The following is a 14,846-nucleotide window of genomic DNA, read 5'->3' on the forward strand; positions in this document are numbered from 1 at the left end:
TCGTTCTTTACCTCGGTACCTGGTCTTTCTCCCTTACATACTGTACGCTTTCACTTCAACCCGTTTGGCAGGAAGGTTTCTTGGCTGGTCTACATAAGAATAGCTACTTCGTATGCATATCACCCTGAAACCTACTTGTTTAAGATTTCGGAACAATTCAATGGATGAATGAATTGTGATGCCAAAGAGAATGCAAAGGTAAACCATTAAGCTGACCCAAAAAGGGGAAGTTAACTATACCTTGCAGATTGTTTTAGCTTCTTGAAGAGATCTAGGGTATAACATTTCCATCTACTTGTACCTGTGTTCCAATATAGCTACTCTATGTACATAGTTGTACTCACGAGTTCTTAATTCTAAACATAATAAACACACAAACCATCATTACGGATTCACATCATTGTATTTCGATTTTGCTCTAAAGAGCAGGCTTCTATGGCCGCCTAAATGTCCTTCTGCTGCATCCTCCTTTTCTGCCCTTCTGCACTACGGCCACGATGGCTTCTCGCCTTCCTTCAACGTGCGCCCGTACAGTGCACTCTTGTCCCGGAACATCGTCATACGTTCCGTTTCCTTGCAGTCCAGAAACCAGCCGATGCCGAACCCGAACATCGGCACCACACTCCACAGATATTGACGCGTGATTCCGAACATTGTCCGGTTAGTTTGCCGATTGATAGTGGGATTGGGGTTGATACGGAAGACCGCTTACGCGTGCTGAACCTGCTGTTTGTTATGCTCCAGCCGAGCCTTCTTCCACTGCCGGGTGTAGCTGTAGTCTGCCGCAATCGAGCCGAACGCTAGCGCTGGAAAGATGATCACGACCCTGTAGCGTTTCCAAAAGCTGCGAATCATTGGCTGGCGGGTTTATTAGATCGGGTAAGAATGGGGAATAAAATGAATAAGCGTACACATTTCGTAATAAATCGTTTTTAGTGCGAATGAAGAAATTTTCCCTTACCGTTCTCCGATGGTTGCACCGAATTATGTAAGTGTCAAAATTGCGCATCTCGGAAACGTCACGGTTTGTTGTGGTTTTGCTTGACAGCTGCGTTCATGACAGCACATAAATGAAGGCTTTTTCTAGCCGAAATGAGCTATTTGTACGATGCATTTGTATGTTAGAAACGTAGAAAATTTGCAGGATTTTCTATGAATAGCGCGATATTTTTTTACTTTTGCAAAAAGGCAGAAGAAAGAAATGTAACCAAGACTCTCGTTCGGCTGTATGCTTCAGCAAGCTTGGAGCGAAATGTCAAACGCAGATCATCTGTCAGCATAACGTCAGCCCCAATATCGATCGCAACGAAAACAAACAGAAAACAGATGTAAAACTATAGTGAACTGAAGGTAAAATTATTAAAATCTGGAAAATTTAGCGTTATCCTCAACATCATGTCCCATCGCAATTTGACCGAACTGTTTCACATGCTGCGAAACAATGCTGTGCACAACCGGAACGTTGGCTATGAAAATGTAAGCATTCGTGTTGGAAGTGAAGCATATGTGAGATTTTCTTTTAACGTTGCTTTCATTTCCCCCAGCACTCAGACAACGAAAATCTACTCGAGCCAGCCGGAAAATCTGGCGAGCAGCCACGATGGATCGGAAAATACGACGAAGCGAACTATTTGCTGTTCAAGTAAGATATTTTTTATCATCTATCAGCAAAGAGTAAAGACGCTGTGCGGGAAAAGATGATTGTGAGTTGTGTTTTGTTGCAGGATTCAGGAGCGCATTAACGAAGTAAAAAAGCTCCAAACGGCCGAAGTACGTTCGGTACTGAGTGATGAAAACTCCACGAGTAGCAGCACGGTAAGACACACGACAATTTTTTTCAACAGCCAACCAATATAGTAACAAGTAATTTTGGTTTTGTTTTGGTAGACTGAAGGCTTGATGATGGAAATAAAGCAATTGATTTGCAGATGTCACGATAACATCAACTCTTTACGCCGCTTGGATAATGGTACTGCTGGAGAGGATGTCTTCATTAATTTGTCCGTCGCTAACATTTGTCTGCTTTTTTCTCCCTCGAACAGGACTCGAAGAAATGCTGTTAAAAAATATACAAAAACACTGTTTGATTATGTTGCAGGGCTTAACGGAGCAGTATCGACAACTGCAAGCACATAAGACGGCTCGTACGCTGAAAGCCAACGAGCCAAGTTTGTCGGTAGTTGGTCCAAGTGGTATTGGTGGCAGCAATAGCAGTAGTAATAGCAATAGCACGATCCTTCGAAACACCTCCTCCAATCCGGTCGACACGTTCGATAACTTTCTGCAGATGGAATCGGATGGGCGCGGAGCCGGATTCGACGATGACGGGGACGATCAGCAGCTATTGGACGATTTCTTTCAGCTGCCCGCGACCGGGCTCACCATCAACCAGAAGCAAATAATGTTGATACAGGCGGACAACACGAAGCAGTTGAAAAGCCGGGAGGATGAGGTGCTGCGCATGACGAACTCGCTTACCGACCTCAACGTCATCTTTAAGGACATCTCGAAGCTGATACAGGAGCAGGGCACGATACTGGACCGGATCGACTATAATATCGAATCGGCCCAGGTGCGCGTCAGCGATGGGTTGCGCCAGTTGCAAAAGTCCGAATCGTACCAGCGCAAGAATCGGAAAATGCATTGCATAATGCTGCTCGCGTTTGCCATTATGTTTATGATAATATTGATTATTTTTACCAAACTGTAAGCGTAGGCCGCTACATTCCATTGTAATTGTGTTATTTATTGATTTGATGTGGTGAGTGTTGGTTCTATCCTATCGATAGCCTGCAGAGCCTTATTTATGTTTACTACTGTATGGTGTAATTATAAAATATTCCTTCTGAAAAGACACAAGGCGTTTGAGAATTTTCTATTCGGTGGTCTTTTGCTGGTTTTAAGAGGGGATGTAATTATGTAATTTATATCCTTAGAAAAGGTATCATTTTGAGAACAAGCTGATGTCCACGTTCCGTATCGCTTCTTTAGGTCACACTTAATTCTTTGGCAGGTTCTCTCAGTGAATCAAAACAGCAATGTTTGAGTTATTGTATCATACTCGATCGCAGAATTTATTTAAACAACACTATTTGCCGGCTGGGAAGCGGTTCTTCGCTTTCCTTTTTGTTGAACTCCCCGGATGTTTGGGTCGATAAAGGGAAAGAAGAACGCGCCTTCCGTCTAAACGTGCCTCATCACTCTAGTGCTCGTAACCGTCCGGCAGTGCGTTGGTGTGCGGGTTGTGGAACAGGCTCTTGTTGCCTTCGCCCCACGGGAAACGCTTGTTCCGGATGCGCAGATGCTCGTACTTGACAAACTCCGGTTGCGGATGTCCGTGCTCTTCCTGGTGCTTCAGGTAAGCGTTCAGCATGCACAGGCCGACAGCGGGCATGGCCACGAAGAACGATAGCTTCTTCCACACCTTGTAGCCTCCGGCTGGAAAATGGGGGAGGATTGTTGTGAGTAACGATGCGAAGTACCCAGAGCTCGCTGGCTGATATTATGTAAGCCATACACGGTACGGTACAGGCAACTACAGCAACAAAAAAGAGCTACCCTTACCTTCATGGCCAGCCACGGCAGACGGTCCACCGACCTGGGCATTGCGGGCAATTGATTGCGAGATGGAACGGCGCAGAATGTGCGAAACCAGCGACATGATTGCAGATTTTTTTTCACTGCTGCGTGATACACGAATGGAATCTCACTGCTTCTTCGGCGCACCAAAAACTGCAAATTTGCTCTGGCAGAAGTTCGATTGACAGTTCGCTTTGACAGCGCTTTGGCAGAGCGAAGAAAACGGAACAGCTTGAAGTTCGCACCCTTTTCCCGGCAGGTGACGCTACAGGCGATGACGTATGTTGCAATGCACAAATGTTTGTACGAGCGGATGGAAAAACCAAAACAAAATATTTTACCCCTTTTTTCTCTATTCCTAAATAAAACGTATTAGTCAGGGCGCTGTGGTACGAATCTAATAATGCTTTAATAAAATTTATACATTAACTATGCTGAACCAGTCCAACAGCTCAGTCGGTAAAGTCGGTATAGTCGGTCCTATCAACCAAGCTTGTTCCGGGAACAAATCATAACGCGCCGTGGGGATTGTTTGATGCTCAAAACAAGTCACACATTGTTTCCCCTTTAATTTACAAACTATGTAACAACACCGGAACCATCAGATTCATAATTCATGTAAATAGATCCTATTTCCCAAGGATAACCTGAATTATTTTATCCTCTTTGAACAATATTGGGACCGTCCTTTCCTACTATTTTGACGACTTTTTAAAATAAAACACATCCGTTTCGTCCTTTATAAATTCAGTTGTCTTTATTTTCCATGTAACATCATTCTCGTAAAGTTCAGATCCATCAGTTGAATAAATGCAAGGTTTTCCAATGGCTCAGGCTACGCGTACAGCCTTATATACGTGCAATCTGATGTTAGTTACGAAATTACATTACAACTGCTCTGATATCGTTACTCTTTCTGTTGTCAGTATTTACCAAACTTAGATTTTGTTTCGCCCAGAATGGGGGTGATGTTATAGAAATAAATCTTTTGGTTTCCTTTGCAGCTCGGTTGACCAAGCCGTGGAAATGAACAAAATTAAAAATTATGAGTAACTCACTCCAATACCCACTTGTTAAATTTAAATGTAAAAAAAGCTTAAAACTAGTAACGCACTCGCTCTCCCCTTCTGCTAGGACGTTACATTTTAAGCCGTGCCGCCGCCGGTCTGTTGCTGGTAGACTTCAATTGTGTCGCCTTCCTCCATGTCCAGCGTTGTCGGTGTATCATTTTCGTTGATTGGTTGCCCGTCGAATCGGAAGCGCACTACCTGCATCGAAAGACCCTGTCCAGAGCGAGACACAGAAAAAGAAAATTGCGATGTATGAGTCACAAAGCAAAGATGTTCCTTAACCGAACAGACTTACCGCACGATCGCAGTAGGCGTTCATAAGCTTGCGAAGTGGTGTGTGCTTTTTAATTTTGAACTGTACCACCGCATTGTCCTGTCCCAGTACCTTCAGGTTGATATGTTCGGTCTCAGAGCCTTTCGCAACCTATCGTGTTTTTGAGAAAAGAGATAAAAGAAAAACAAGGAGACTAATGAATAAAACAAAGAGGTAACTTGTAAAACGTAAACAACCAGCTCTACTTTCTTCGCATTTATGAACAAATTGTGAATATCGCTTATTTCTAGGCGATGCGCAAACATAGCGTCCTTGGCTATTCCCGGAAACAACCCATCGAATAAGAGTATCGAGCGTAGAGAAGTGTGAACAGGATGTAGAGGAAGGGGATGCTAGGAAAATTGTTCACCATTGTTCGATGCAGATGTACAGATCAAAAAGTTACACACACATCAAGAAAAGTGCCATTATAACCAGTTTAGAGGCAGGCGGACTTACCGTACGATCGCAGGCAATAAAATGCCCGGCATTTTGCAGAAATCATCGTCGGAGGGAAGGGGAAGGGGAAGGGAAGAAGGGTAATGAGCGTGTGTCCCAAAAAGCCGACACCATCATGGTCACAAGCGCCATCGATGACGCCGGAAGGAGACCGCACACATCAACCAAGATTGAACGATTTCTCCCCCCCGTTAGTCAATGTTAACAACTACTTGCTAAATCCTATTGCCATCTTTCGTACGTACCTTCTTTTCGTCAGCCATCTTTTTTCCTACACACAACGGAGCTACGCTTAACAACGAAACAGACTTTTTGCTTCCACAAGGAACTTCAGACCGCACAAGCGTCCACTGCCACCAGATGCACAATTTGGAATGAAGTTTGAGCGGTGAAATATTTGACAACTCAACCAAGGTATGAATATACATAACAGAAGGTACCCAACCTGCAAAATCTGACGTAAAGAAATTTAAGTGTCAAGGAGCGTCCAGACTATGCACCATAACAGTTATACGTAACAAAATTTTGTTATGTTATACTTGTTACGCGTAACAAAAACAGAATAGCGAAATATCGAATCCGTACCGTAACATATGCTCGAATTTAGCAAATTCGAGTTGTTTTGCAACGGAATTTTTTTTAAACATTGGCCGTTGATCTAAGCACTGAATTAAACTTTTTCCCATGGTCTTTGTACAAAAATATTGTGTTTCTGCAATAAAATAGAACCATGTTACGCTATGCGAGGGATTTTGCATCCACACTTGTTAGGCCATCTCCACATGGGCCGCGTTTTCCGCGGTACCGCGGAAAACGCGTATAACTTGTATGCCACTTCACCGCGGTCGGCTGCCAAATCTCCGCGGCAGGCTGTCTTTCTCCGCGGCAGACTGTCAATCTCCGCGGTTGTGAACTGTTCCGCAGCGTTGTCCATCTTGAACAAAGTCGCGTTTCCGCGCCTGTTTGACAGTCTGCCGCGGAGAATGACAGCCGACCGCGGCGCAGTGGCATACAAGTTATACGCGTTTTCCGCGGTACCGCGGCAGAACATACGGGTTGATAGAACCTTCTGCAGTATGATTAAATTGTTGAGCAGGATTGCTAGCATTAATATGAACCAGGAGAGCACTCATAAATACAACAGTCACATTACCAACCTGCCGGGCGCTCACACTTTAGTCTGAGTTTTTGACACGCATCGAATGATTGCAAAATATAGTATCGCAAAAACCCCTTACTCGGATATATACACCTTGGTCAAACCATTTGACCGATGGGATGTCAAATGTTCTGCCCTTTGGTACGTATTGAACAATATCAACAACAGAAATAGTTAAATGGACATTCCATCCCCATCCAACTTCTTGGCTTCGCGGATGATATTAACATCATTAGGGCAGGGCCACGAGAGTTGACAAAATGCAAACAAATTTGTCAAGTGACAAAATCAGCTTGTCAACTGCGAAAAACCACTATACCGTGGCCGCGCACACAATTGTTTTCAGATTTCCGATACCAGGAGAGCATGTTTAAACATTAACTTTCCCGTTGATCGTGAAAAATTTCTTCGAAAACTATCAGTTTCCAAATGTATGGTACCAGGAGAGCATGCACGGAAGAGGTAGCACCTGGTAATTTTGCCCGCCTAAAGTTATGCAATGTTTAAACACTAACTTTCCATACCAACCAGCTGTTTTCAGATTTCCGATACCAGGAGAGCATGTTTTTCAAGAGGTGACACCTGGTACCAGCCGAGAAAGCACAAATCACTCGCTTCCCGGTAGTTGCAATCTCAAATTGTTGCATGTAAGATGTTGCATGCCAGATGTTGCGCAACATATGTTGCGCGACATATGTTGCATGCCAGATGCTGTGCAACATGTGTTGGGCAACATCCTGGTACTCGGCTGGTACCAGGTGTTACCTCTTGAAAAACATGCTCTCCTGATATCGGAAATCTGAAAACAGCTGGTTTGTATGCAAAGTTAGTGTTTAAACATTGCATTCTTTTCGGCGATTTTCGAGCAAAATTGCTGTACTAGGTGTTACCTCTTCCGCTTTGCATAGAATTTTGTACCAGCCGACAGGAAGTTTGAGCGAAATGAAGGATGCTTTCCGTTTCATCCATCTTCCTTACACTAGCGATCGCTCTCACGGATTTGGTAGTATGCAATGCTAAAGTGATGGGCAAATTTATTCCACACTGCAGGTGTCACCTCTTGAAAAACATGCTTTCCTGGTTTCGCAAATCTGAAAGCAATTGTGTTGTTCATCGCCTAAAACATCAACATGAGCGAAACAGGTTTCTAAGAAATTTCTCTGATTGTTACCGTAAAGTAAACCGATTGAAAACTGTACCTTGTGCGAAAAATCGTAGAAGGCGTTGGACTAATCAGGAATCGTAAATGTACGTAAATCGTAAAAAATGTGATCCAAGTAGTGGTGTTAGTAGTGGCGATCCAAGTAGGCCCGTTTACAGGGCTACGCAACAGAACTCTGAGATGTACGCAAGGGAGCTTTCTTTCCGAGAGTTTGCTGGTGTTGTTAAATCATGTTTGAAGTACACCTCCCTAACACCGATATTGCCGTAGCAAAATTACAGGCCCCCTTTAAAAATTCCGCCCTGGGCCTCCAAGGGGATTGATCTTCCACTGAGCGTATCAGTTGACGGCGACAACCTCGAGGTAGTAAAGGAATTCTGCTATCTTGGGACGGTCGTTATCGCAATCGTCGGGCAATCGGTGTTTGACAAAAGAAGAAGTTTGCCAAGGGAAAAGTAAAATTAATGTTTGAAAAGGAAAATTAATATTTCATCTCGATTTTGTCATTGTTGCCTTTGTCTATTTTTTCCAGCAATTGTTAATTATACCTAACTGCATATTAAAAACATTATTCATCTAGCACCAAGAGATAGACACTGAGCAGGTCTTTCATTTGTTTACGAATAAAGTTTTTCATTTGTTAAATGCTTTGGCTATTTTATAAACTAACGAATGCTTATAACCCGTGATGTTATGTCTTATGTATTACAGCGTTGCTAAGGCTAACTCGCAACGAGTGCGATGTCTTTCCTATGGCTAACCTAGAGCTTCTCGATTTCATATTGCATTTTTTTCGGGTTTTTCACAGCAATCGATAACAAGAGGTTGGGGAAAAGAGAGACGGTCGTTAGAATCCTGCCACGTCACCACCTTTACGGTAGTCAGCATTCGCATACACCCCGGATGCGTTCTGGGCGATTGCACAAATAATCGAGCCACGCTCTCGGTAACGTGTCGTTCGATGTCCTTTGCTCTGCAATCCCTTCACGATGAGCTGCAAGGTGTGAAATAGGTTAAGGATATATTCAAAGACAATGTGGTCCTGATGTAGCGCTTACATCCAGATTGCCGTACTCATACTGTATTGCCATCGGGATGAGTTGATGATGAAATCGGGGTGCATCGATCGCTTCCTTGATGTCATACCCAAACCAAAGCACGCGCATTATCGTCTGCAAGGAGGAATCGAACCCGGATTAAATGTACAACAGGCAGATCAAGGTTGGCCACTATCTGCAACATACCAGTGCGACGGCCGTGGTAATTTTTGTCCCACCGGCTGCTCCAATTACCAGCTTGACGTTGTGTGCCGGATCCGTCACGATCGTGGGCGACATGGACGAAAGTGCCCGCTTGTGGGGTCGTATGAAGTTTGCCTTTGACCCGGGCAGTCCAAAGTAGTTGCGCAAACCGGGCGACGAAAAATCATCCATGCCACTGTTGACGATAATGCCGGTACGCTGCCCCATCAAGCCTGCCCCGAAGCTACAAAATGAAGACGTGTTTAGAGGGCGCCTAGGTACACGCACATGCTAATTCCGGCAAAAAGCTTACTAAAAGTTCACCGAACTGGTCGCCGATACTGCATCTCCGGATGGTGCTATTGGTGTTTGTTGAACGTGATGTATGTGAGTTAGTTCGGATACCTGATGTTAGTGGAGTCATATTTACCTAGCACTGATATGTGTGCGGTTCCGTCATTGTTCGGCGTAAAGAAGAATCCATCATAATCTGCCGGTTCCGTTCGTGTCATGGCGTCTTCTATACGCGTTCTGATGACTTCTGCGTACTCCACTGAGGTAAGATTTGCAGTGAGCTGCGGATAGAAGAGGTAATATCTGCACATAAGCCCATTCCATATCCGACTTCTCAGCGAAAACCTACCTCAGCGACATCTACGAACCGAGGGTCACCAATTTCCGTTCGTTTGCCGTACGCAAATTTGAATGCCTCCACGATGCGATGCACCGTACGGATGGTGTCCTCGATGCTGCTTGCATCGTCCGGCTGGAAGTGATATCCTTTGAGGATGTTCATGATGAATGCTAGCAAGACACCGCTTGCCGGTGGTGGCACCACGTACATCGTGTCCCCGCCCAGATCGATTGGTATGGATTCATTCCACCGCACACTGGAGAGCAAAATTCGTTCTTTGAAGACACTTTGGATATGATTGTCAAGCATCTATAATAGAGCCCGAACTTCTTTCTTGCTAACTGTCAGATAACTTCATAGAATTGTAGAGATACAAAACATGACTTCTTCAAGATCACAAGCGTCACTATTCTACAATACGGAATAGGCTGTCGGACTAGCGAGAGTTAAGCGATAGCATAGGCTATTGACGAGGTATCTGCGTCATCTTTAAATGAAGTCCTTGGGACTATCAGGAAGAGCCATTATGAGTTAGTGGCAGATCTCTTTAAGAACTCTTAAAGAGAGCTCTTTGTACAAATCCAGAGCTAAAAAACTATTGAAAAAACGGAAACCATCGATCGAGTCGTTACTCCGCTAAGAGATATGAGATCAAGTGCCAAATACACTACAACTGATTCTGTTGTAGCTTTGCTTGTAGAATATTCCATCCCTGAGCAAAGCACATCCATCATTAATGTCGAACATAATCCTCACCAACAGCCTATTCTTCCCCGGAGACCGGAGAGTAAGCGTTATTGGGCCTACCTATAGCTCCGTAAATCATCCACCGTGATGATGCTGCCCATATCGTGAAGATCCGCGGCAAAGTCGTTCGCTAGGTTACCCTGATATAGCGTGTCACCGCCCTCTAGCGCGATTTGATCGAGTGTGTCGCACAGCTTCGTTGGTCGTATGAAATCCCCCTGTAGCTTTCGCCTTCCGGTTGCTGGATCCGTAAATAGCTCCCTGTTTTGGGTGGATAAACATGTTGATATTACGATAGGGTGGTGGATAACAAGCAGCTTTAGTCTAGCCCGTACCTGATCTGTTCGTCGGCGAGTGCTTTGGAATTGAACGATAGGGAATCCTGCATGTGCTTGGAGATTGGTATACCCTGCCGACAGAGTTCCTGCGTGGGACGTAACACCTCGCTCCAGGGCAGATGGCCAAATCGCTGATGGGCCTCCCAGTAACCCTTCAGCTCACCGGGTACAGCGACCGACAGTGGACCTTCGTTCGTGGTGCTTGGATCGTGCAGATGCATATCTTCCACTGCGTGGCCGGCTGCAATTTCCCGTGCATCCAGCGTGTAGGCTCGATGCTCCTGGCGTCGGTAGATGTTCATCACGAACCCACCGCCCAAGCCCATCGACTGCAGGTTGGTAAGCCCGGCACAGAACATAGTGCCGATAGTGGCATCGACTGCGGATCCATTCCGTTTCAACAGGTCTCTAGAGGAATATACAATGGAGAGTGTACAGTTCGCTGTAGGTGTTGGAACTGAAGTGGGTGATGACCTTACCGACCAATGTTACTGCAGATGTCCGAATCTGAGCAGATGGCCGCCGTTTCGTACATGTGAAGCGTTGAGTAGGACAGCTTTACCGAGAGATCCGTGTGGCCTGGATCCGGCGGTAACAGTGCATCGGATGTTCCATGATGTGGTGGTGTCTGTTTCAAACCGACGCCAGCTTGGTACAGATACGGTCGGCACCAGTACAGTAGCACCGCAACGAGCGGCACATGGAAGAATGCTACTATTGTACGGCTGTGAAGAAAGGTACGAGGCACGAGAATGTTTGTATTACGTGCCACAACGTCAGTGCGGTCAATTAACATATGCACCATCGATTGTCCAAGTGGAGATTCGGCATCGTGCGCTACCGTTTATTGAACCGGAACATCTTCAGCACTAGACTGGAAGGCACTGTCGAGCGGTTCACCCAGCGGACAGCGAACTCCCTGTACGTCCGGCGTTCGCACAACACACATCACCCACAGCACATCTTGCTACACTCCAGAGCAGACAATCGGACAATCTATCGTTGCTTCATCGTGCTTCAATCACCTGCACGACACGCGCTCGTTCGTGCGCATGCTCTTCGCACGCAGGAGGATTGATACATTTTTACCCACCCGACTAATGCACCAACCGGTCGATTTTCGTTTGGATACTATAGGAACCGAAACCACACTCACACACGTTTACGGAGATGGTAAACATAACCGCCACACACGTGAGCGACGAGGTGGAATGCGTGCAGAGGAATAAGCGGTGTGGCAAGAAGTGACTCGAGATGTCACCGAAAAGTTGATGATTGGAGAGTAGGCGAGAACGAAAGAAGCCAGGGCCTCGAATGGAAGAAATGGAGTAACAGGGACACGATTAACACGGTACCCCTATACCGTACCACCGGATACGGGGATGAGAGTTCTGGAGTATTCAGAATCGGATCAAAAAAAGAAGGGACTGGCTGGCAGGAACTTAAGCTTATTGATCCTGATGGCGGTTGTGACGATGCCCTGTGGCGTAAAGCTTTAACATATATCGCGGCGGATGTGGCCGGAGCTTTTCTTCCCATTCGATTGGTGCGAACATTGATTGGGCACGTGATGATGTTGAAAGGGGACGGGGTTTCGCTTTGATTGCGGTTTCTCGTTTCGCTCGTACAGGCACATTGACAGTTAGATGAGGCTAATACATTACCGGTTGATCATCTCCTGCTCGGTTGGCACGTTTTGCAGCGTGCGGGACAGGAAGTGGTGAAGGAGACGCACTAGCAGCAGTGCGTTACCATGATGTTGGTTCGCAGGGTTGGAGCTCACTTTTCGTTTCGACTTAAAATAAGGAGCCTCAAGACGTTTGAGTTGCTACTATACAGGGCGCTCCCACTGCAACTTCAACGGTCTACACTATCTAGATACACCGAACTGGATCACTCCACCACACGTATTGATGCGCGCGCTCGAAGGTATTACCAGAGGATATTGGAGTCCGCGGAACTGCTATTAACTGAACTGCGCGGTAACTCCGTTTGCCGTGGCTGTGCAACAGGCTCTAAACGATGACGATCTGCGGCTCCATGCGCCCGTTTTGGCAAAAAAGGTTTCGTGTTTGCGATCGCTAATCAGTGATCACTCGTCTATCGCCTTCTCCCGCATCCACGTGCTCGGTCGGACATAGCGATGTGGTGCGGTGGTGTCCGGCCTGCCGTCTGCGTGCTGTTCTATCGCTGCTCGGCCGAGACCTGTTTTTTTTTTTCGGGGGGAGGGTTATGGTATTTTTACCGCCTTTATGTGTTGATTTTGTTTTCGCTCTTCTTCAGGTTTAGTACGTCTCTGGGGTTATTTTCGGTCGTGTGGCGTTCGGCGTGTGTTCGGAGGATGGTTGTGTAATATTATGCTGTCGTCGGGTGTCGCATCACCGTTCTGCGCGCAATGTCCAGAGCAATTTCTGCCGTGGCTGTTTTCGGCTGTTGCGTGGTTGCTGTTTTGTACAATACCCGACCTCACATGGGCGTTTTTCCGTCAGCTTTTCATGACCTAATTTATACGCTTCTTTTGGGGGCGATCTTTGGGGGGAACCGGAAGGCTAAAAGGTTGGAGTTTTTGGGTGTGTATTGTGAGGTCTTTTCTGTATATCTAGTCCCACCTCGGACGCTTGTTTAGAAGGCGGTTGATTGAACTGGACAACGATCGTAACGGCGCCAGATATCAGAAGGTGTTGGGTTACGGTCGAGGTCACTTACAGTATTAGACTAACTGAATCGAACACATGCCATGATAAGAAGTCGTCCATTGAGATTTCGGGAATTTTGTCTACGCATGAACGGATGAGTACGAGAGGAGAATGAGAGATTGCAAAAGAATGAGCACTGTTGTGACTACTTTATTAAAGCGATAAGCGTGATCTAGGCGTTTCGGGAAGTAACTGACTGCACAAACTCATCTCAAGGATGCCTATTGTTACATGCTATAGTGGAATAGGTGGTACAGGTTGTTGAAGCGTTAAAGACAGACGAGAAATGGGTTGTTTGAGGAGTTTCTAGTAGGCCTCGCAGGGCTGGAGAGTAAAGTACGAGAACGTAAGACAGGTGAAGGATAGTGAATAGCGTCCCGGGAAAGGTGTGAAGGCACATCAGTGAAGCTCAATAGCAGCCCTGGTGTAATAAAAAATCCGGTCACGGCCCCGTCTACTTTCCGAGCTGTTCTTCAACGGCTCTAGACCAACATTATATGAAGAGCATTGAACCATAATTGAGTCCCAGGAAGCAACGGAAAACAATCTATAGGAGTACGTACTAAACAACGATAAGATACTGTCAGACATGCAAGTTCTCTGAAGCCTACGAATTAGGATCTTTAAAAATCTTCGCTATAATGGTTTCCAAGTGATTGATAAAAGTTAATTTGTAATTCATGAAAAACATTAAAGGAAGGAAACAAACATTAATAAGGATTGAAGAGACCAGCGATTTGGTGAAGTCTTTGGATCGTCTGCATAGACTAGGTGTCCAGAAGCAGGAGGGATGCAGGAAACATCATTTCGAGCTAAAGAAACATGAAAGGACTAGGCACTCTCTCTTGGGGGACCTTCGAAGTACTCGCGAAGGATGTAGACGCAACTGTCACTGAACATACGTCTAGCCACGGAGATGCACTTGCAGGTCGAAGTATATAACAAAAAATAAATTGGGAAAAATATGACAAATTACCCACTCCTGGATGAGCCTGAACCTGACACAAGTTTTTAAGTTTACTGATGTACAATTCTAGAACAATCAGGTCTATAGTCAAGCGACAATGTTATATACAATATATTACACACCATACATTGTGGTGAAAAGAAATAGTAATTGCCTAAAACTCAGGACTTGCACAAAAAATATCTCCAACCTGGTGGACCTACTTCTGAGATCTTGACTTGTATCCTTATACTGAGATCCTGCCTTACAACCCTTATAACCCTTGCAACTTTCGTGACTAATTCCAGCAAGTATTTCTTCAATAGTAACACTTTTTTCCATCAAAACCTGTTCCTGTTGCTCTTTCGTACAACAGCTTTCACAGACACCATCTTTGGAAACGTCTATCTTTGCATCTTTGGAGACACCATCTTTGCCAACTTATTCGTCTCGTGTTTGTGATGCAGAGATAATGATGATGCTACGAGATCACGATGATGCT

General features: G+C 45.4%; 6 protein-coding genes across 7 annotated transcripts; 1 reads left to right on the plus strand and 5 right to left on the minus strand.

Annotated features, from left to right (window-relative positions):
• Nucleotides 1–390: 390 nt before the first annotated feature.
• LOC128307073 (NADH dehydrogenase [ubiquinone] 1 beta subcomplex subunit 1) lies at nt 391–788 on the minus strand. Its single transcript, XM_053044790.1, has one exon. The coding sequence runs from the start codon at nt 652–654 to the stop codon at nt 487–489; it is 168 nt and encodes a 55-aa protein (XP_052900750.1). The 5' UTR covers nt 655–788; the 3' UTR covers nt 391–486.
• Nucleotides 709–1,066, minus strand: LOC128307071 (uncharacterized). The gene is made up of 2 exons (XM_053044789.1): nt 962–1,066; nt 709–858 (listed from the first exon to the last, which is right to left on the minus strand). Exons 1-2 carry the CDS (start codon nt 1,007–1,009, stop codon nt 709–711), a joined length of 198 nt encoding a protein of 65 aa, XP_052900749.1. The 5' UTR covers nt 1,010–1,066.
• Nucleotides 1,067–1,318: 252 nt separating this feature from the next.
• On the plus strand, nt 1,319–2,853 carry LOC128306798 (syntaxin-16). The gene is made up of 5 exons (XM_053044412.1): nt 1,319–1,476; nt 1,545–1,642; nt 1,725–1,815; nt 1,888–1,969; nt 2,043–2,853. Exons 1-5 carry the CDS (start codon nt 1,396–1,398, stop codon nt 2,708–2,710), a joined length of 1,020 nt encoding a protein of 339 aa, XP_052900372.1. The 5' UTR covers nt 1,319–1,395; the 3' UTR covers nt 2,711–2,853.
• A 194-nt stretch (nt 2,854–3,047) lies between these two features.
• LOC128306799 (cytochrome c oxidase subunit 6A, mitochondrial) lies at nt 3,048–3,756 on the minus strand. Its single transcript, XM_053044413.1, has 2 exons — nt 3,565–3,756; nt 3,048–3,438 (listed from the first exon to the last, which is right to left on the minus strand). The coding sequence occupies exons 1-2, from the start codon at nt 3,659–3,661 to the stop codon at nt 3,203–3,205; spliced, it is 333 nt and encodes a 110-aa protein (XP_052900373.1). The 5' UTR covers nt 3,662–3,756; the 3' UTR covers nt 3,048–3,202.
• A 553-nt stretch (nt 3,757–4,309) lies between these two features.
• On the minus strand, nt 4,310–5,785 carry LOC128306346 (small ubiquitin-related modifier 3-like). 2 transcript variants are annotated; one of them, XM_053043821.1, is made up of 3 exons: nt 5,667–5,785; nt 4,945–5,073; nt 4,310–4,862 (listed from the first exon to the last, which is right to left on the minus strand). In XM_053043821.1, the coding sequence occupies exons 1-3, from the start codon at nt 5,682–5,684 to the stop codon at nt 4,725–4,727; spliced, it is 285 nt and encodes a 94-aa protein (XP_052899781.1). In that variant the 5' UTR covers nt 5,685–5,785; the 3' UTR covers nt 4,310–4,724. The 2 variants fall into 2 exon arrangements, with proteins under 2 accessions (XP_052899781.1, XP_052899782.1); XM_053043822.1 differs by having other exon boundaries at nt 4,945–5,063; nt 5,663–5,684.
• A 2,546-nt stretch (nt 5,786–8,331) lies between these two features.
• LOC128306345 (glutathione hydrolase 1 proenzyme-like) lies at nt 8,332–11,251 on the minus strand. Its single transcript, XM_053043820.1, has 9 exons — nt 11,182–11,251; nt 10,700–11,110; nt 10,425–10,625; nt 9,627–9,873; nt 9,414–9,558; nt 9,297–9,342; nt 8,987–9,227; nt 8,801–8,914; nt 8,332–8,736 (listed from the first exon to the last, which is right to left on the minus strand). Exons 1-9 carry the CDS (start codon nt 11,235–11,237, stop codon nt 8,590–8,592), a joined length of 1,608 nt encoding a protein of 535 aa, XP_052899780.1. The 5' UTR covers nt 11,238–11,251; the 3' UTR covers nt 8,332–8,589.
• Nucleotides 11,252–14,846: the final 3,595 nt, after the last annotated feature.

Source organism: Anopheles moucheti, chromosome X (genome assembly GCF_943734755.1).
Source record: "Anopheles moucheti chromosome X, idAnoMoucSN_F20_07, whole genome shotgun sequence".
Lineage (NCBI taxonomy): Eukaryota > Metazoa > Arthropoda > Insecta > Diptera > Culicidae > Anopheles > Anopheles moucheti.